Source organism: Carassius auratus, linkage group LG30F, assembly GCF_003368295.1.
Source record: "Carassius auratus strain Wakin linkage group LG30F, ASM336829v1, whole genome shotgun sequence".
Lineage (NCBI taxonomy): Eukaryota > Metazoa > Chordata > Actinopteri > Cypriniformes > Cyprinidae > Carassius > Carassius auratus.
Genome location: NC_039294.1, coordinates 1,650,770 through 1,672,156, shown reverse-complemented (window position 1 = coordinate 1,672,156; position 21,387 = coordinate 1,650,770). Strand labels below are relative to the sequence as shown.

Genomic DNA, 21,387 nt, shown 5'->3' with positions numbered 1-21,387 from the left:
TAATGACTACAGAATGAAGTGACTTGCTTTAAAAGAGACTTTAGACACAAACTAAAAACCAACAAGAGAATAAAATTAAGTGAGAAGCCATTTACACATCATAATCACATAACGCAGGGCTCCACTCCATGTGCTAAAGATTCCTGAATGCATTTTTATAAAAAAGACTAATCATCTTTGATGGGGCACTGATCACAGCAATTGTAATGACACAAAATTATGCCATTATCCTCTTTCTGTTGTTTTCTGCTACATTGTTTTCATTGTGAAGAAGTTAGACTAGCACACATTTACTAGCAGAATGCAATTTCACATATCTTGTCTTTCCAGTGGTTAAACATCATTGATTTACCCAAGCAAGGATCTTTTCTTTGAACAGTGATTTTGGTTTGCATCTGAAATATGCATAACTTTAATGCATAGTGATTTATTCCGACATCAAGCCAATTCAGAACATTTGTCCTTACAAGCACAAATAAATTGCTACTTTTTCATGCATGTTAATATGAACAAGCTAGTCGGAGTCATTTCTAAACCCGTACGTGCTTCAAGCATTTTCAACTAAGAACAAAACCATGAACCGCAAACTCTGCCTAAAATGATGCAATTAAGTCTTTGTGGAGAACACTTGGTTGACTGAAATGCAACAGAGAATCTCTCCTGGGCAACCTCGCAGAGTAAAACAAGCTTTCCGGCACACTTTGAAGCTGATGAAGTTTATAAATATGAGGCGTATGGGGCATCTACGAAGAAAGATGCCGATCCAAGCAATTTATAAGTGCCGGATAAAGGCAGTCTTGTTGCCCATCTAATTATACACATGCTTCTAAAAACAGAAGCTCATGGATAACATGACAGCCAAAGTTTATAGGCAACCCACGAGGCAGCACGCTTTAGAAATGGACACGTCTGAGAGTTTTGGCAAGCGTATTTTTCTCTGCTCAATCGAGCCCCGGAGGAGACATGCTGTCAGGTTTGAGAAACATGCAGTCAACAAGCTGACTGTTGAGTGTGATGGACAGCAATGTAATGCCACCGGTGTTGTGCATCGAAACTCTGAAAAACCTGGTGCTGCACTTGATTTAGCTAAATGACATATACATTTGATTTAGGGACACTAGGAACGGCACTGAAAATCACATACTACACAGGTCCTCATTGCTTTCTATAACAACGTATATTCTACTGCCCCCTTCCTCAAATCTTGCCATGCAGGTCCAATGCACTGCAGAGTTTAGCTCCAACCCTGATCAAAGTCACCTGCCTGTGGTTTTCTTATGAACCCAAAGACACTGATTGTCATTGATTAGCATGCTCAGGTGTGTTTGATTAGGGTTAGAGCTAAACTCTGCAGGAAAGTGGATCTTGAGGTCCAGATTTGAGGATCCCTGTTCTACTGCATGCTGGTTTTACAGTATTCTGTAAGAGTACTGGGTATAAAATGGGATTTTGACCTTTTTAATGGCGCAAAATGGAAGTTAAGAGATGGATTGCACTGCATTGTGGGAACCATACATTTAGGACTCCTCAACATTTGTCAAAATAATTAATGCATTTTGCAACATCGAGACTGTTATTGAACTGAATAGAATAAACACTGAACTCATTTGAGCTGAATAATGACACTAATGACAATGAATAATGATAGAATATCATATTTAATTAAGTTTGCATGATTGATTCTGTTTTTTTCATTATTTTTTACTGTGAAGCAGCTTTGAAACAATGTGCATTCTATCAAGAGGTATAAAAATAAAAGGTACATAAAGACTTCCTTCTTTTTTTTTTTTTTTTTTTACAATATTTACAAATAACCTCTAGTACAACATCCAGTTAACATGCATACAGAAATTGTGCGAACCATGCATACACTATAAAACATTATTTCAGCCTTTCTACTTGTCATGTTTAATTCAGTGTTATTTGCCATTTCTGTGTGATTGTTTGTTTCATTTTCTAGCAGTCAGAAATGTTTCATAGTAACCCTACACCAAATTATTCTCAGCGCACTGTATATTAAACTAGATTTGTTAAATTAAGAAGAAAATGTTGGTATGTTATTGCTAGTTGGATGCTCACTCACCCATTTTCATCCTCCATGATATTCTCACCTCTTTATATGGCTCAGGTCTCACTATTTTTTACCCATTTTATCATCTGCCAGGCAAAATTGGTTAGAAAAGTAATAGCACCTGTCATCAACAAGATGCATGAATGTAGTCACAGCTAAAGGATGTTGTTAGGTATGATGTACAGCAGAGTCTGCAAACCTTTTAGCTGTGACTACATTCAAAACATTGCGTGGCCTCAAGAGCATTATTGCTTTTCTAAACCCAGCGCAGTTTCATTGGAAAGATGAGCCTCTATCTACCCATATTTTTTGCAAAACTTCAAAAATATACTTCCAATTCCCTGCAGATTCCAGCTGAAATAAACACTAGTGGTAGTGAAACACAGAAACTTTTATTCCTTTTTCACACAAATTATTATTACAAGGGCAGAATATTGATTAATAAACACTTTCACTGTTGTTTGCATCACAGAACCAGCTCAACCAGTCAACCTGTTTATTATGTATAGTTTGAATTACTTTAACATCAATCTGAACACGATAAAAGCTAAGCTGTGAGATCACGGCTGAAAAGCATATGTTGTATTTTGTGCCGTGGGCAAATATTAAAACCTAGATTCAAACTGTAAAGGAATATTTCAAGTTAAATTGAATTTAAGATCTCAAAAAGAATGTGACATACCACAAATCTTTTTTTTTTTTTTTAAATAAATAAAATTGATTTGTGCTTCAGGTTGAAAAAGCAAACAAATAAAACAGAAATGCTAAATATTACTAATTTTGGATGTATTTGAATTGAATATAAAATTTCCATCTTTTAACTAACTGAATATTGATTGTTCCACAGCTAATCGTATTTTAACAAAATTCATCCTTTTTGACATTTGATTTTATTTGAATTGATGCAAATAGTTAAAAACTAATGAACTAATTAAGCCAGACTAATGAATCATCTCTTTGGCAGCCAAGAGACTCTCTAGCTAGTGTATCACAGTTAATTCTGTAAAGATTTTTAGTTATTCGCCATTTATCAGGTGCGTGTTATTGAAAGCAGTGCGCAGCACACTAATTGCAGAGACCATCCCCTTGAAACTAAGCGCATCGCTGTAGGGCACAATGGTTATTGACCGCAGACAGTAATCTGTGTGTAATCAAGCGACTGTTAATGTACTTTACTCTAGGTTTTGGCGACCAAAAGCAGTGTAATGGAATCCTTTGGTGATGCACTTCAAAACAACTAACGAAACAAAATGGAAATGGATGGAACTTTCTTGGTTGCAATTGTTGAGGAAGAAACGAGCATTAAACGGATGCCTTCGGGGCATGTGTGATTAATTACGGTGTCTTTACCGCCACAGCGGGAGCATCAGTGTGTGTTTGTTTGCCCCCTAAACCACACTAACTGTTGGATAAACATATGTCTCTGGAGTGATTTTGTTTGGACGTTTAACCTTGCATTATACATTTCTGAAAGCGCTGCAAGGTGCCGCTGGCGACTGTAAACAAATGATGGATTTTTTTCGCTATGCTTTATAGAGAAAAGACAAATTGCAAAATAAATAAATAAAAACCTATTTACAGCACTTTAAAATCAGCTCAAATTGTTTTTGTCTAACCAAAGATTTCACTCTGTAAATGAATAAATCTTTGGTTAGACAAATTCAGTTTGTATTGACATTCACAGAAAACCTGTCTGAGTGTGTTTTATTGGGTTTTGTGTGCTTTGTGGGGCAGAAAAGCTGGAAAAATTTTCCAGAAATTGAAAAAAAGGATTGAAAGAAAATAAAAATTGCATTTAGGCTGCATCACCATAGCCTAAAACAATTACTACAATATCTGTTAACACATATGCATCACCAGTATCACTACTGCAGCCACTGAAGAAATTCTCTTTAGATGTGTCTGTATTCATTGCTCTTTCTCTTTCATATGTCTAACACCCTGTCTGACTTGTTTCTGAATGAAAGGAGTCACTTTCCAGATAAATAACCTCAGTGTTATAAAGTGGATGTGGAGGTGCAGGGTAATTGACTTCATACTCCTTAGCTCCTCTTATGTAAACCTGCAGTCACGGCACATGACAGCCACAAGATAAACACCATTTAGGAAGTGCAAACAGAGCCTGGTGGCAATGAATCAAGCCTGAATCTATTCATCCGAACTATGGATCAATAGAGCAAACCATTTCACCAAACAGATGCAAGGGTTCTGCTATCACAGAGAAATGCAGTTTACATAATATCAATTTATAGCCAGACTGTGGCCACTAGACAAATATCAATACTTGAGATTTTATGTTGAGATATTTTTCTGTTTGATGCATTTCTCAGTTTTCATGTGTTTGCCCTTGAAATGGCTTAAAAGGGATTTTTATACCCCAATCAGAAAACCTATCATTTCAACCAAACAGCCATTATAGCCAATTAGATTCCAAATGTTTAATCCAAGAAGTAAAAAAAAAAATGGTCAAATCTAGTAGGAAACATGTCTTTTTTAATTGATATATATAAAGAAAATAAAGTAATGGCAGTCTAATATTTAATCCATAATTGCTTGAATGTTCAATATTTCATGGCCAATAAACAAAAAAAAAGAAAAAAAAATGATACAGAAAGAGAAAAAAATGATGGAAAGGGAAAGAACGAATATAGAAAGAGTAATGATGAAAAGAAGGGATGAAGAAAGGAATAATTGAAGATGGATGGATGGATGGATGGATGAATGGATGATAGATAGCATTTATATCACACCATCCAAAATCCTCAGACACAAACTGGTTTGTCATTTGGGGGGACTGTACGCTGGTTGAGCAGCCATTAAAATACACATCCGTGCAAGCGTGGAGAGAGAAAGAGCAAGAGCCTCCTAATGTGCAGGTGTGAGTTTGGCATGTTAACTTGCTGAGATCTAGACTCCAGCACACTGAGTCATGTTTAGCAGGTAGGAGGGAGAGTGTCAAATGCAGGGCTGTTTATCGCTCTCAACAAAAACACTCACAGAGTAAGCTATTGGAATGCACAAAAGATTTTCGATGAGAAAACAAACAAAATTAAGTGCTAAAAAATGTGACTGTCTGTACAAGGAAGTTAAAGTTTTCTTAAATGAAAATTCTTTCTTTATCTTGCTCTCGCTGTGTGTGTGTGTGTGTGTGTGTGTGTTATAATGTAAAATCATCCAAATTTTGTTAAAATTTTTCTAAAACTTTTTGTTTAGGAATATAAAAAAAGAAACAAAATAAACACAAAAAATAACAATAAACTCATATGTGCAGTTTTACGTGGCCAACTAAAAAAATGCTATAGTTAAAAGAGAAGGAAAGAAAGAAAGAAAGAAAGAAAGGAGACTGATGGATAGAAGATAGAAAAGAAGGAAGGAAAGAAAGAGTGAAGAACGATAGTTAGAAAGACAGACTAAAACATTCTATTCAGGAATATCCTAAATCGATGCGGTCTCTAAACATTTTACTCCAGTGTATGTCTACTGAAAAAAACAAGCATCACACGCGTCCACAACGCTGACCACATTTACAGATGGGCCAATTGCGTTACCCAAACAACATTATCCATTAAACCTCACATTTGTGCTCGATTACATCTGACAGCAGTGGCGTCTGATTATCCAATCTGTTGAGTTGGCTGCTCCAGAGCTCCGATGGCTTTTCTAAGACCATTCTCCATTCTCCGAGCTTAGAGGTATCAGGAGCCCAGCTTATCCACGGCCTTGTTTGTGTTCTCTGGGCTCTGACGTGGATCGAATGAGCCACACACCAGCCTCCTCACCCACCACCATCTGTGTTGATGTAAAATAACCCTGGATCTTCTGATCCCGGATCGGTTTCCTCCTCTTGATTCCAATAGGACTGGGGTTGAGGAAACTGGTCCTGGACGAGGCCTTATGGTCAACGCCTACTCCAATTAGCCTCCACAAATGCAAAAGCCCCAAATGTGTGGGATGTAAAAACAAGAAAGAAACGCTCCATAAAAAAAACATTCAATGATGGTGAAGTGAATTGTACATATTTTATGACGTTGCAACTGCATGACTCCTCTTTCTGATGACTAATTTAAAGGTAGAATGCATGAAAAATGTGGAACTGCTAAACATGACATTAAACTAGAATGACGATCCATGGCAAAGACGACTATGAAAGTCTGAAAATGTAAACCATAATATCAGCAATAAACATTTCAAACCTGAAACATCAAGTAATAGCCAGTTTTTTTTCCCCCGAAATGAAGTTTATTACATTTTTAGATTGTTTTTGCGCATATGTATTTTGTGGAACTTCATATTTAATTAATTTTATGGCTCATATAGTATTAGAAAGAGAGAACATGAAGTTAAAGTGCCTTAATTGTTTTTATCATAGGCCCAAACTAAGAAAAATTTGCTATTTGGAGCAGATACTAATATTTATATGGCCAAAAAGTAGGCCTATCATGAAATTCTAATATATTGTAATGTAAAACAATGAAATCATCTTTAACTGTATAGCAGATTACTAATATCTCTATGGCCCTATCATACACTCATCATGTCACTCTATGGGCCCTATCATACATCCGGTGCAATGCAACGCAAGTGTGTTTGCTAGTTTCAGTACAGCCAAGTCATTTGCATTTATTACTACTTATGATAATGAATGAAATTCTAATTCCTCCCACGCCTTCTTCGCCTCGTGAAGATGTGGTCTATTCCTGCTTGTCCCATAGATGATCTGCTCGCGCGCTTTAACTTCACGCACAAGCAGATCAGTTTCTTCGCTTGAGAAGCGTTCAGCTTTTCTGCCCACAAATTCCGCCATGTAAATAGCAATCCGCCATGGCGCGAGTTCATCTCACTCTTAAAGGGAATGGGAGATGACACTCTGATTGGTTTATTGAATGTTCCGCCCATTACTTATTAAGAAAATATGGACAACCCATTCCAAAAATGCGCCCCGGCACACGGACCGTTTTTCCGTCGTTAAAATAGCAAAAGTGGATTTGGACACGCCCTGAGTGCACCTGCACCGTGAGCTTTACACTTTGTGTTTAGATCGTTAAAATAGGGCCCTATATCTCCCAATATGTAGTAAGATAATATAAATGCTTAGTTTTAAAGCTCTGTAGTTTCTGAACGTACATACCTGTATAATGCAATACAATACAATGATGTTCGAGAGATGAACAAATAAATGTTCCTCAAAAGCCTGTTGAACTATTTTCATGGGACTATTTTCAGGCGCTGCGTAATATCTCATACCCATGGTACTGCAGTAAAGTTCCTTGATTATTACACCTAAATGAGAGTATAGTTTCTAGCCATATCAGCCTAGAAAATCACAACTTTTCATTTTCTGTTGGTCTTGGTACACAATGTAACTACAAAAGGGTCAAAGTTTTAAATAGGAAAAATATAGAAACTCTTTGGTAATTTTGGAGCGAGATGATAACTGTCTAATCAGATTCAATGATCTATGCTACGCTAAGCTAAAAGTGCTACCGCCAGACCCAGAGACCAGCTGAATGTATTCGAAAATGGTAAAACTTACCACGAAAAAGAAGTTTATTAAATTGTGCTATTAGTATACTTCTTTTAAACTATAACATTTTGAGAAACATTTATTAATTTAGCTGATGCTTTTATCCAAAGCAACTTACAATTGCTATATACAGTATGTCAGAGGTCGCACACCTCTGGAGCAACGGGGGTTAAGTGTCTTGCTCAGGGACAGATTGGTGTCTCACAGTGGATTCAAATCCGGGTCTCTCACACCAAAGGCGTGTGTCTCATCCACTGCACCAACACAACCCCTATAAATAGGAAAGTATGGTTTTAGTTCACTTTTTATGTACTTCTAATAAAACCTATGAGTATACTTGAGGTATAAAACTACTAAACTAGTAGTTTACTGAGACTATACTTCAAAGTGTACAAAGTATTAAATTAGTAAACTGTCAGTAAACTTGTAGTATACTACTTTTTGGTAAGGGTAACTCTAGGGGAGTTGGAAAATTAACCTATTTTTTATTTTTTTAAAGTGAAGTGTTCCTTTCAGGGTCTAAACTGAACTGTGTTTGGTCACAGAATATTGCTTTCCGTTCTACCTTTTCTAAGTCCATTCTCTATGTTATTACACTAATAGGAGCCACAAACAAAGAAGCGAGCAATGCTACACAGCAATTATGAGCTAATTTCGTACACCAGTGTTTGAACATTCTCAAAGGAACAAGAAAGTGGTAATTCTCAGGCCTTCATCAGCTACAACAAACAACCTTGTGTGCATTATAGGCCATATGAAGCAAACTGCCTCAAATGATCCTCACTTAAAATCATTACTTTCTAAGGCTTTTCCCACTATGATAAATGCTGGATTTATGATCTTTTGAAACTCTGTTGAGGTTGAGTCAGGTTTCATGCTTTTTATTCTGAAGGGGGTTAGCAGTGCTTTTAACCTGGGTTTATGAAGTCCTGCTTCACTAAAAATACTCATGCTATTTGTTCAGTCACAGAAACTAAAATAAGATGCACATCTAATCAAAACTGTTGAATCGATTTCACTGACATTTTGTAGTGATGGACAAGCTGCACTTACAGTAAATATTCAGAGCATTTCCATAGCTTACATAAACACAAAAAGATAAATAAGTCAACGTTAAATAAAGAATTGCCCCTTTTTAACCCTTGCTATTTAATTAAGTTCTTGTTTTTAATAAAGACTTTCTGCACTGTAAAAAATCCAACTTACATTTTGTTTTGCAAACTCAGTTTTTAAAGTTAATTCAACAATTTAACATTAAAAAAGTTGAGATAACACAGAAATGTAAGTTGAATAGGAATTTAGATCAATTTGTTACACCAAATTAATATTTCAAGTTAGAACAACTAACAACTTTAAGTTGGTTAATAGTATTGCCAACAAAGGCTGATGAGCATGCGCAGTTCAAATGCTTTTTTAAACAACGCCATTTTATTTTCTCCTGTTTCATTTTCGAGTCACCTTAAGCGGCCTCTGTTTATTCCCTCATTGTGATCGCTATGGTAAGTGTAGCTATGTGTATCAATTCACGATATGATTTAAATGAAGTTTATTCACAATATGCGCTTTTGTACAACATAGGTGGCGGCAAGTTAGTCAGTTAAATTTTCCCGCCTGGTCTTATTGTTGCCTCACGTCAGACGTCGCCTATTTTTTCTGCCTGACAGTTTAAATTAATCTCTCCGGTAGGTGCTGTTCTTTATATAATATTTATCATAAGAGTTGAAATGTGTTTGTTCAAAATATGTGCTTTTGTACGCCGTTTTAGGCCGGTGACACACTGGCTGCGTGGCATCTCTTCTGCGTACCAGAAGCGTGGTCGCTGCTTCGCGTTTTCTGTGTCTTTAGAGTTGCCTCAGGCGGCGCCCAGTTAACGTTGGTCCGTCATTGTTATCGCTCCGGTAAGCGGTGGTTCTTTGTGTATCAATTTAAGCCATGATTTAAATGAAATTTGTTCACAATATGCACATCTTTACAACGGTGTAGGTGGCGGCAAGTTAGTCATTTCAGTTTTCATGCTTTGTCTTCGAGTTGCCTGAGAAGGGTCCGACGAGCGCAAGTTTTTTTTTTCCTCCGACAGTGCAATCGCTCTGGCAGGTAATGTTCTATGCAGGCTATGAGAATTAACAGTAAGGTCTGAATGGTATTTGTTCACAATATGTGCTTCTGTACAGCTGATTAGGTGGCTCCAAACTGGTCAGTTCAACCTCTCCTGCTTCGTCTTCGAGAAGTCTTTTAGTCATTCGGTGGCTTTTTTTTCCAGACAGTATCATGACTTAGGTAAGCACTGTTTTATATCATTGTAGTAAGTTCGTGTGGCAAGGAAGAGGACAAAGGGGTCGGCTGGACTGCTGACGTATTTATTTAACCAAAACTAAACAAAGAACAAAGAAAATCACAAACACCCAAACGGTGACTCTTATTCTGACACGCTCTGTCAAACTTCCGGTTCACTCCTTCCGGTTTTCCGTCTCGGGTCAGCAGTCCGTCTCTCTCTCGCTTGCATCCGTTTCTCCCGGCGTTTTATACTCTCTCCACGCCAATTACTAGAACGAGAAACAGGTGCTGATAATTTTTGCCCAAACCACTCACTTACCGCTCGTCTCCTGATTCTCTCTCCCGCTGCAGACTTCGCTAAACCACGCCCCCCCTGCCACATACCCCCACCGCCCGACTCAGGCCGGGGAGCCATCCGGCCTGCAGCCCCCCCCCCCCCCATTTCTGGAGAGGAAGTCGGCCACCGCCATCTGAACACCCGGCCTGTGGATCACCTTGAACTTAAAAGGCTGAAGAGCTAGATACCAACGAGTGATCCGCGCGTTGGTATCCTTCATGCGGTGGAGCCACTGCAGCGGAGCGTGGTCCGAACAGAGGGTGAACTCCCGTCCCAGGAGATAATAGCGGAGGGTGAGGACGGCCCATCTGATGGCAAGGCACTCTTTCTCGATGGTGCTGTACTTAGCCTCTCTCTTCGAGAGCTTCCGGCTAATGTACAGCACCGGCCGTTCCTCCCCCTCTATCTCCTGGGACAGGACTGCCCCCAGCCCCCTGTCCGATGCGTCTGTCTGCAACAGAAAAGGGAGAGAAAAATCAGGAGAGTGTAACAGCGGCCCGCCACACAGAGCAGCCTTGACCTGAGTAAAGGCCTGCTGACACGGCTCCGTCCACTGGACCGTATCCGGTACCTCCTTTTTAGTAAGGTCAGTCAAAGGGCTGGTGAGGTCCGAATAATTAGGAATAAACCGTCTATAATATCCCGCCAGCCCCAAGAACTGTCTTACCTCCTTTTTGGTCTTGGGTCGTGGGCAGGTCGCAATAGCGGCAGTCTTATCAATTTGGGGACGCACCTGCCCATGCCCCAAGTGGAAGCCCAGATACCTTACTTCCACACGCCCAATCGCACACTTCTTTGGGTTGGCCGTGAGCCCCGCTCCCCTCAGCGACCTCAGGACAGCCCTCAGATGCTGCATATGCCGCTGCCAGTCATTACTAAATATAATAATATCATCTAGGTAGGCAGCAGCATATGCAGCATGGGGCCGTAGAATCCGATCCATGAGGCGCTGGAAGGTAGCTGGGGCCCCGAACAAGCCAAACGGAAGGGTAACAAATTGGTGTAATCCGAACGGCGTTGTGAAAGCTGTCTTTTCTCTGGACAATGGAGACAAGGGGATCTGCCAATAGCCCTTTGTTAAGTCCAATGTCGAATAAAAGCGAGCCGTGCCTAGCCGATCAAGCAACTCGTCAACCCGCGGCATTGGATACGCGTCGAATTTCGACACAGCATTCACCTTGCGGTAATCTACACAGAATCGGACTGAGCCGTCCGTTTTCGGAACTAAAACTATCGGGCTCGCCCAGTTACTATTAGATTCTTCTATTACCCCCATGTCAAGCATAGCGCCCAATTCAGCCTGAACTACTTGTTTCTTGTGCTCAGGTAAACGATACGGCCGGCTGCGAACTACCACGCCCGGCTCGGTCTCGATATGGTGCTGAATTAGGTTAGTACGGCCCGGTAGGGGCGAGAAGACGTCGGCAAACTCTGCCTGCAATTTCGTTACATCAGTGAGTTGGGACGGCGAGAGGTGGTCTCCACCTGGAGCCAGGGCGAGGGATTGGGGTTTGATATTCGCCTCTGGCCCGAGATCATCCTCTCCGCCAATCACCGTTGCCAACATCACTGATTCCGCCTCATTCCATTTTTTAAGGAGGTTGAGGTGGTATATCTGACTGGACCCGTTCCTATCGGACCGTATTACCTCATAATCGAGATCTCCGACCTGTCGTGCGACCTCAAACGGTCCCTGCCACTTAGCCATTAATTTGGAGCTCGACGTTGGGAGTAATACAAGTACTTTCTCTCCCGGTGCAAATTTGCGTAACCTAGTTCCCCTGTTATACAGCTGGCTCTGGCGGTCCTGGGCTTGTAACAAATTCTCCATGGATAGCCGCCCCAATGTGTGGAGTTTTGTTCTCAAGTCCAGCACATACTGAATTTCGTTTTTGCCCTGAGACGGTCCCTCCTCCCAAGTTTCTCTCAGTACGTCGAGCACCCCCCGGGGCTGGCGTCCATAGAGAAGCTCGAAGGGGGAAAACCCCGTGGAGGCTTGTGGGACCTCTCGCACAGCAAATAACAAGGGCTCTAGCCACCTATCCCAATTTTTGGCGTCTTCGTGAACGAACTTACGAATCATGGATTTAAGTGTGCGATTAAATCGTTCGACCAGGCCGTCGGTTTGTGGGTGATAGACGCTAGTTCGAATCGATTTAATGCCCAACAATCCGTACAGTTCGCGTAGCGTACGTGACATAAACGCCGTGCCCTGATCGGTGAGGATTTCTTTTGGAACCCCCACCCGGGAGATAAGACGAAACAGGGCATCCGCAACACTTTTAGCGGAAATGTTGCGGAGGGCCACCGCTTCAGGATATCGTGTTGCATAATCAACTATGACTAATGCAAAGCGATGTCCTCGTGCCGATCGCTCTAATGGCCCGATGAGGTCCATGCCAATTCTCTCGAAGGGGACCTGCATTAAGGGAAGAGGGCGCAAAGGCGCTTTTGGGGCGGCCGGTGGGTTTACCAATTGACATTCCGGACAAGACGCGCACCACCTGCGCACGTTGTCATGAATGCCCGGCCAAAAGAAGCAGGCCATGAGGCGATTTAGTGTTGCGGCCTGTCCCAAATGGCCCGCCATAGGATTAGAATGAGCCGCCTGGAAAAGCATTTCCCGGCGGCTCTTTGGAATTAACAATTGGGTTGTATTCAATTTTGTCCGAGCGTCTTGGGTCACTCTATACAACCGGTCTTTTAAAATGGCAAAATACGGATAGGAGAGCGGGAGGGCAGGTTGGAGAGACTGGCCATCGATGGCGCGGACCTGTTGAAACGCATGTTTTAGTGTCTCATCCTGAGACTGCTCCAGAGGAAAGTCATCACGCTCCGAGAGAATTAGTCTCCCGATTTCGTTCGGTTCCCCTGGAGCAGACCACAGCGACCCTGGCTCAGTTTCTCCCACCTGTACCCGCACGGCCTCCTTCCGTGCCTTATTTCCCCAAGAGGCATCCGCACATAACGACCCCAATAAAACCGTAAATGCGGGCCAATTCGTTCCCAAAATTACCGGATGCCGGAGGTGGGGACTAACCGCCACCTCTACACTATGCTTTTGTCCCCGGAAATGAATGCTAATTGGGACAACCGGATACTCCACCACATCCCCGTGTACACACCGCACCTTAACCACGCGGCTTGTATCCAATGCCCCCGGTTGAATCAGGCTTTGATGGATTGAGGTTTGGTTACATCCCGAATCCACCAAGGCCGGATATGTACCCCCCTTGATACTCACGGGTATTTGGTACTCGCCAGCCTGACCGGGGGTGACCTGTGGGACATCCGGGACCCGGATCATCGTCCCCACCTCCATCGCTGGACACCTGTCCACGAAATGCTCCGGGTCCCCGCAACGCCAACAGGCCAGCCCAGACCTACCCGCCGCCCCAGTGGCAGGGAGTGGATTGGAGAATTGGCGCGGAGAGAGTGGAGAAACGGAAGCACTGTCCCCCCCAGCAGGCACAATCCCTGCCCCCCTGGGCGGGGCCCTTGGGCTCCCGAAGTGTCCATGGTCGATCCCGCCCCGCCCCCGGGGCGGGACACGAGGAGGGCCGGGTGGACGGGACCTAGGGAGAGGGACAGGGCGAGAGAGAGAGGGGGGAGAGAGAGAAGGAGAGAGAGAGTTAGCAGGTGGGGGTGCGCCGACCCCTGGGCACGCCACCATGTGGTCCTCCGCCAGATGGATGGCCGAGTCCAGCGACGTGGGGCGGTGGCACTGGACCCACTCGGCCGTCTTCTTGGGAAGCCGAGCGATGAACTGCTCCAGCACCACCAGGTCGACGACATGCTCCACGTCACTTCCCTCGGCCAGTAGCCACTTGCGGCAGGAGTCCCGGAGCTGTTGGGCCATCGCGAAGGGCCGGCCGGCCTCGCCCAAATCCAGGGACCGGAAGCGCTGGCGATGTTGCTCTGGCGACCGGCCGACCCGCTGGATAATGGCCCTCTTGAGGTCGTCGAAGACCAGGAGGTTCGCCACCGGTAGTTGTTGCGCGGCCACCTGGGCCTCACCGGAGAGCAGGGGTATTAGGCGTACCGGCCACTGCTCGCGGGGCCACCCGCAGGCCTCCGCCGACTTTTCGAAGAGCTCCAGGAAGGCCTCCGGATCGTCCTGGGCCCCCATCTTGTGAAGCGGCAGGTGCATGGGGGCAGCGGGCGGCCCGGCGGCCTCGGCGCGAACCTCCCGATCCATCCAGCTCCGGAACCTCTCGCGGTCCTCCTGCTGGGCCTGAACGATGGCCTGGAATCGTCTCTCCTGATCGGTTCTCAGGTCCAGCAGGGCCTGATGTTGTTCTTGGTGCAGGACCGCGAGGGAAGCGATGATATCCGCAAGCGGCGTGGAGGACGGGCTTTGCATGGCGGCGGCGGTCCTTCTTCCTTCCCGGGTTTCGGCACCAGTGTAGTAAGTTCGTGTGGCAAGGAAGAGGACAAAGGGGTCGGCTGGACTGCTGACGTATTTATTTAACCAAAACTAAACAAAGAACAAAGAAAATCACAAACACCCAAACGGTGACTCTTATTCTGACACGCTCTGTCAAACTTCCGGTTCACTCCTTCCGGTTTTCCGTCTCGGGTCAGCAGTCCGTCTCTCTCTCGCTTGCATCCGTTTCTCCCGGCGTTTTATACTCTCTCCACGCCAATTACTAGAACGAGAAACAGGTGCTGATAATTTTTGCCCAAACCACTCACTTACCGCTCGTCTCCTGATTCTCTCTCCCGCTGCAGACTTCGCTAAACCACGCCCCCCCTGCCACAATCATATTAAGTAAAGGGATTTAATTATTGTTAAGGATATAGAGTTTTCTTAATTTGTTTATAATATGTTCATCTTGTACAGTTGTGTGGGTGCCTTTGAGTCTTGAATAAGGTTATTTAAGTTATAAGTGTATTAATAATTTTTTTAAACAAATGTAACCGTATAAGATAAGCTTGTGTGTTTTCGTCTCAAAGATGTATTTTCTTCTTTTAACTTTTTTTAAATTTATGTGCTTATGTTTGCTTGGCGTGCTATAAATCTGTATGTTTTAAAAAAGCTTAAGAGCTATTTTAAAGCTTAAATTCATAGTTTTTTTTTTTTTTTTTTTTTTTTTGATATTCGTTTAACCAACTTGCTTGCTTTTTTAGATAGTACTTTAAAGGGATAGTTCACCCAAAAATCATAATTATGTCATTAATAACTCACTCTCATGTCGTTCCAAACCCGTGATACCTCTATTTAAGATATTTTAGATTTAGTCCGAGAGCTCTCAGTCCCTCCATTGAAGCTGTGTGTACGTCTACTGTCCATGTCCAGAAAGGTAAGAAAAACATCATAAAAGTAGTCCATGTGACATCAGAGGGTCAGTTAGAATTTTTTGAAGCATCGAAAATACATTTTGGTCCAAAAATAGCAAAAACTATGACTTTATTCAGCATTGTCTTCTCTTCCATGTCTGTTGTGAGAGAGAGTTAAAAACAAAGCAGTTTGTGATATCCGGTTCGTGAATGAATCATTCGATGTTACCGGATCTTTTTGAACCAGTTCACCAAATCGAACTGAATCGTTTAAAACGATTCACGTCTCCAATAACTTTTTTTAATGTGGCTGACACTCCCTCTGAGTCAGAATAAACCAATATCCCGGAGTAATTCATTTACTCAAACAGTACACTGACTGAACTGCTGTAAAGTGAGACCTGAAGATGAACACCGAGCCGAGCCAGATAACGAACAAAACATTGACTTGTCAGTTTTCGGATCACCAGTAGTTATTTCGGACAGTTTGATTCAATAAACCGGTTGAATAAAAAGGTTCACCGGTTCTTTTGCGCTCAATGTAATGACATCATTGGCGACGATTGCAAGCCTCGGTTTACCCGCGCTCATAACATTAGCACAGAATAATTTCAGAATCAGTCACCAAAAGAATCAGTTCGGTTCAGACGCTCTGTGTGTCGGTTTCCGTCACGCTGAATCACACATGCGCAGTATCATCAGCTCCTCGGTTCTCAAATCGGACGCGTCTGACAGAAATGGTTCTTGACTCGTGAACGAGTCCGTCTATTGTTCATTATCTGGCTCGCCTCGGTGTTCATCTTCAGTTCTCTCTTCACAGCAGTTCAGTCAGTGTACTGTTTGAGTAAATGAATTACTCCTGGATATATGTTTGTTTTAACTCAGAGGGAGTGTCAGCCACATTAAAAAAGTTAACAGCTTAAGTCATTTGTGGATTAATGCTTATTGGAGACGAGAACCGTTTCAAATAATTCAGTTCGATTTGGTGAACTGGTTCAAAAAGATCTGGTTACATCGATTGATTCGTTCGCAAACCGGATATGACAAACTGCTTTGTTTTGAATTCTCTCATAACAGACACGGAAGAGAAGACAATGTTGAATAAAGTCATAGTTTTTGCTATCTTTGGACCAAAATGTATTCACGATGCTTTAAAAATTTCTAACTGACCCTCTGATGTCACATGGAATCTAAATCTAAAATATCTTAAACTGTGTTCTGAAGATAAATAGAGGTCTTACTGGTTTGGAACGACATGAGGGTGAGTTATTAATAACATAATTATTATTTTTGGGTGAACTATCCCTTTAAGTTGTTATTTTATATTGTTCTCCAGCAATTAATTAATGTATCCCTGGTGGTAAAAATAAAATAAAATCGTATTTTGTGTGTTTTTTTATTTTTTTTATTTTTTTATTAGGTTGATGCAGTGCAAGATATGCAGATTTGAACACCCTGCCCAGGAGGTCCTTTTGAAACATGACCAATTGTGCCACTACCAGGGAAGATACTGCTAACTACCCTGCCTCTACACAGATTGCATCTGCTCCTTTAAAACCACTGGTTGACGTCTCACCTTTTAAGATCCCACAAGTGCTTATCTTCACGTGAGACTCACTTAACATTGAATGGTGAATTGTGTGACTTTAAGGAAATTTGTAAAACACCCTATTACTCCAAACATATAAGGAGCCATTTTTTAAAAATCATGAAACTTTAAGGTGCCCTTTTAGCCAGTGTGGTTTTTGAAACACATCTGATTTCATCATCCAGTGGTCAAAATCATTGCAGCTTTTCCATTACAGACTTTAAAGCAAATATCATTATTCAAAATGAAGAACCAAAAGACAGCGAGCCACAAACTGTTGTTATGCACACACTTTTATCACCATTGCAGTTAATTTTATATTGCTTGTGATAGATATGAAGGACAGATATGGAAGCCAATACATGTTTGACTGGACCCGTTGTTATTTTTGCACATTATTTTGGACTTGAATTTTGTGATAGTTAATTTAATTGGGAAAGCATCAAATAAAAACTGTGTAGAAGTTTTTAATTTTGCAACCCAAATGTGAAAAAATAAGCTCTTAACTTGAAAAAAACTTTCTATTGTAATTAATTTTATTGCGCATGAAATGACTTGATTTGGTTTGTGATTTTAAACTTGCTGTTCTACAAAAAAAAAAGAAAAAAATCATATTGATGAAATAAAAAAATTGTGATTCTGTCCATTTAAAGATTTTTTTGAAGACCAATGTTGTACTGAGTAGCATTTAACAAATTGGATTGGCAGTTTTGTGCTGAACTTTAAACTGCTTGAGTAAAACCTAAAGTTCTGAAGCTGCACTGTAAAAACCAAAAAAAAAAAAAAAAAAAGTTGAGAGCTCAAAAACCTTTTTGAAGTTTTTTCAACTTTTTTTTTTTTTAAAGCAACTTCAAATATCAGGTTTTGTAAACAACTAATTGACCTTTTAAGTTGAGTAAACTCAAAAATCTGTTGAAGCTGGTAGCCTCAATCATAAGTTGGGCAAACTTAAAATTTTAAGGCAACAAACTTCAGCAGATTTTTGAGTTTGCTCAACTTAAAGGTCTATTAGTTGTACAAACTTTTGTGCATGTTTAATCAACATAATATATTAAGTTAAGTGAACTTTTAGTTAAACTTTCAATTTTGTGTTTAGTTAACTTAGTCATAAGTTGGGCCAACTTAAAATTTTAAGGCAACAAACTTCAGCAGATTGAGCAAACTCAAAAATCTGCTGAAGTTTGTTGCCTTAAAATTTTAAGTTGGCCCAACTTTTGATTTTTTACAGTGTGTCTTCAGAAGTCATATAAAAACCATTATGTATTGAAAATAAATTAAAGGTGAAAATACGACACATTGTAATTGGTGCATCACTTTTCATGCTAAACAAAGACAAAGTCATTCAGGTTAGGAACAACACGCAGCATTGTAGTCTTGTGTGAGCTTTTTTTGTTTATGCATGCTTTGCAGTTTTGATCTCTGCCTGTGTTTTTGTGTTTTGCACGGTCGTTCAAGAAAAAAACAGAGATTCCCTCTGCTGTACACAGAGCTGTTTTATCTCCTGAGCACTGTCCCACTTCTGCATTCTGTAAATACCCTCATAAAAGCAAGAAAATGCCCTGATGTAGGCCATAGTGTCTTCTGGAAACCTTCTCTTAAGCGAGGCATGTCTGAACCGGGGCAGAGTCCGCTGACTGACTTCAGCGGTGTTGTTCTAGTTCTGAGTTCTCATATTCACTGTCATACATTTACTGAAATTTAGGACATAAAAAAAAATAGATTTTATGCATTAGGAATCAATCAGATTGTGAAATGGCAATAAATACCAGAATGGAGTCAGATGGAGGGAAGGGGATGAAAAATAAGAGCGCTTGGTGACATCAGCTGAAAAGGAAAGTTGTTTCAAAGGCAGAGTAAGTTAGCAAAGTTACTGCATTTTTTAACATTTTTGGTTTGTATTAATGTGCACAAGCTAATAGCTTACAATAAGACAATAATTATGCATTAAGAAAATAATAGAAAGTGTATTTTGATTTCAAGCTGACTTTTTCACAAGCATGTATCATTCCTGGATCAATGGCCTTTGTTGCTTGTGTAACAAAATTCTTAACCAATCATAGCTTTCTGATTGTATGGGTGGTGTAGGGTTTGGATAATGATTGTTTGAAAAGAAAATCATTCAATGAATGTTGATGCAGGATTATGTCTAAAAAAATGTGCTTTAGCAAACAAACCACAAAACAAACCGGTGCATTAGCCTGGATGAATTGCTCCATCAAGACATTTAATAGCATCAAAATAATTCCAATCAAACTACTATGCAGTGATTTCTGGGCTGTCAGTAGCTTCTGCAGTAGCCTGCAATCCAGCTTAGCAATTACTGTGGCAAATGTCAATGCTTTGAAATGAAATGCATTTTAAATCATATTTGAAAAAACAATGGAAAAATTACATGTTTCTGCCTGACGGGATGTAATTTCACTTCAGTTAGCTCTGGAAACAAAAAACAGCCGATAAAAGATTTGTAATATGAAAAAAAAAGAGAGAGAAAGAGAAAAAAAAATTTTTACATACAAAAAAAACACCTTATGCATAAACTTTTTCCACATACATGAAAACAAATAGCTTATAAAACAGCAGCTTATATAAGATTCAAATACAGAACAAAGATGTGCCAAAAAGAACAGAGCCACTATCTGAGATCGGAGTGCACAGTTGGTCCATCATTAGTATGCCACATACATGAATTTTTAAAAGCGTTAAGCCTATTGCTTTTTATCTTGGAAATTTAATTTTTGCTGTAGATGAATGAAATTGGTGGCACTTTCCTTTCAGAAAATATCCCCATCAGCGAGTAACCCTATCTCATTACAGACACATGATATCAAAAATTCTTAATCATCAAGCCTTTATGATGATCATTATGCCATCATACCATAATGGTGTTCATTTCTTATTCAAGAAATAAAAATATGTTTTTTGTTGTGTTTAAGCAGTGTCTGACAGGGCACAACACAGCTGAACATTTTTACATAGTTCATGGCCCGTGAACAGCTGATGGCTGATAATGAGGCTATGGATTTTGTTTTGATTAATTTTGCAATAACGTGACAGATTCACACATGCATACTAAACATATCACCAATTAAACTCTTAAAATGATGTTGTAGATGATGAAAGCTTTGGCACACACAGAAGTGTATTTTTATGGCTCGTTTGATTAAGTTAATTCAAATTAATTAATGCAACAAACATAAAATATTTAAATGTGTAAAATGCTAATTTACTTGATCCATTTGTTTAAGGAACTTAAAGTCACAATATGTAAGTTTTTGCCACTAGAGGGCGCTTATTCAAAACAAACAAAGAAACAACAGCGTAGTTTGATGACGCTGTGACAGAGTGTGGAATCATGGGAGCTGTCATCTTTATCCCCACAGCCAATGCAATCTGATGGGACTCAGGCAGAAATCATGTTCATGGATAAGCTGATGATTTATTAACGTCGTAGCATTATGCATGGTGAGGCTGAAAGCTGTCAAAGTGAGATGAGGCTGCTGAATGAGCGTGACACATGGCTCGAATGCAGCGGAGCTTTTATTATGCCACAGTCGACCGCTTCCGCTCCTTCTGGTCATGCGTATGTGCCGTTTTATCATACTATATATGTTTGAAAGTTCTGTTATAATGCTACTCTCTGCAGTTGTCACCTGTCTAATAAAACGCAGAACATATTAAAGCACCTTTGGAGTTTCCATGTTTTCTACAAAACAAAAACAGAAATCAAGGGTGTATAATGTCATTGGCAGGTGACACAATGACTCTATGGACACAGCTCATGCCACTTGTAAAAACTGATTATTTGTCTGTATTTAAACATTCTTCAAAACATTTGGGATAATGTAAGTACAAAAGTCAGCAAAATATATAGCTGTTCTAGTAGTTTTTGGATATTCTAATAATAATAAAAAAAAACTTACATATTGTGCCTTTAAGTACAGAAATTCATGTTGAAAAACTTGGAAAAAAACTATGTAATAGTATTATGTAGTAATATAATCTAGCATCAGACAGCGAAAATTTATAGTGTTTGCAATATTCTGTTTTAGACCATATAGTGAAAAATAAATATACTACACAAGTAGTACTGCAAATAAAGTTTAATTACAACTTTTACATCAGTAAGTCTTGAGTGGTATGTCAGTAAATATATTCATGAATTTTAACTATATTTGGTATGAAATAAATGTATTTTAAATATATTACTTATTTTAACAGCTGCTACTGTTTTTATTTGTATTTTTGTTGTACAAATTTAATCTAAGGCCACTAGTATTAATGAAAATGAGAAAGACTGAGCAGGATTTGAACTC

At 40.5% G+C, this 21,387-nt stretch overlaps 2 protein-coding genes across 4 annotated transcripts in view; both read right to left on the bottom strand.

The window, feature by feature from the left end:
* Positions 1-21,387, bottom strand: part of LOC113068004 (mucin-6) — a 112,868-nt gene that overhangs the window by 47,678 nt on the left and 43,803 nt on the right. The window lies entirely within an intron of this gene.
* Positions 9,898-14,894, bottom strand: LOC113068006 (uncharacterized). Its single transcript, XM_026240545.1, has 2 exons — positions 13,451-14,894; positions 9,898-10,138 (listed from the first exon to the last, which is right to left on the bottom strand). Exons 1-2 carry the CDS (start codon positions 14,567-14,569, stop codon positions 10,136-10,138), a joined length of 1,122 nt encoding a protein of 373 aa, XP_026096330.1. The 5' UTR covers positions 14,570-14,894; the 3' UTR covers positions 9,898-10,135.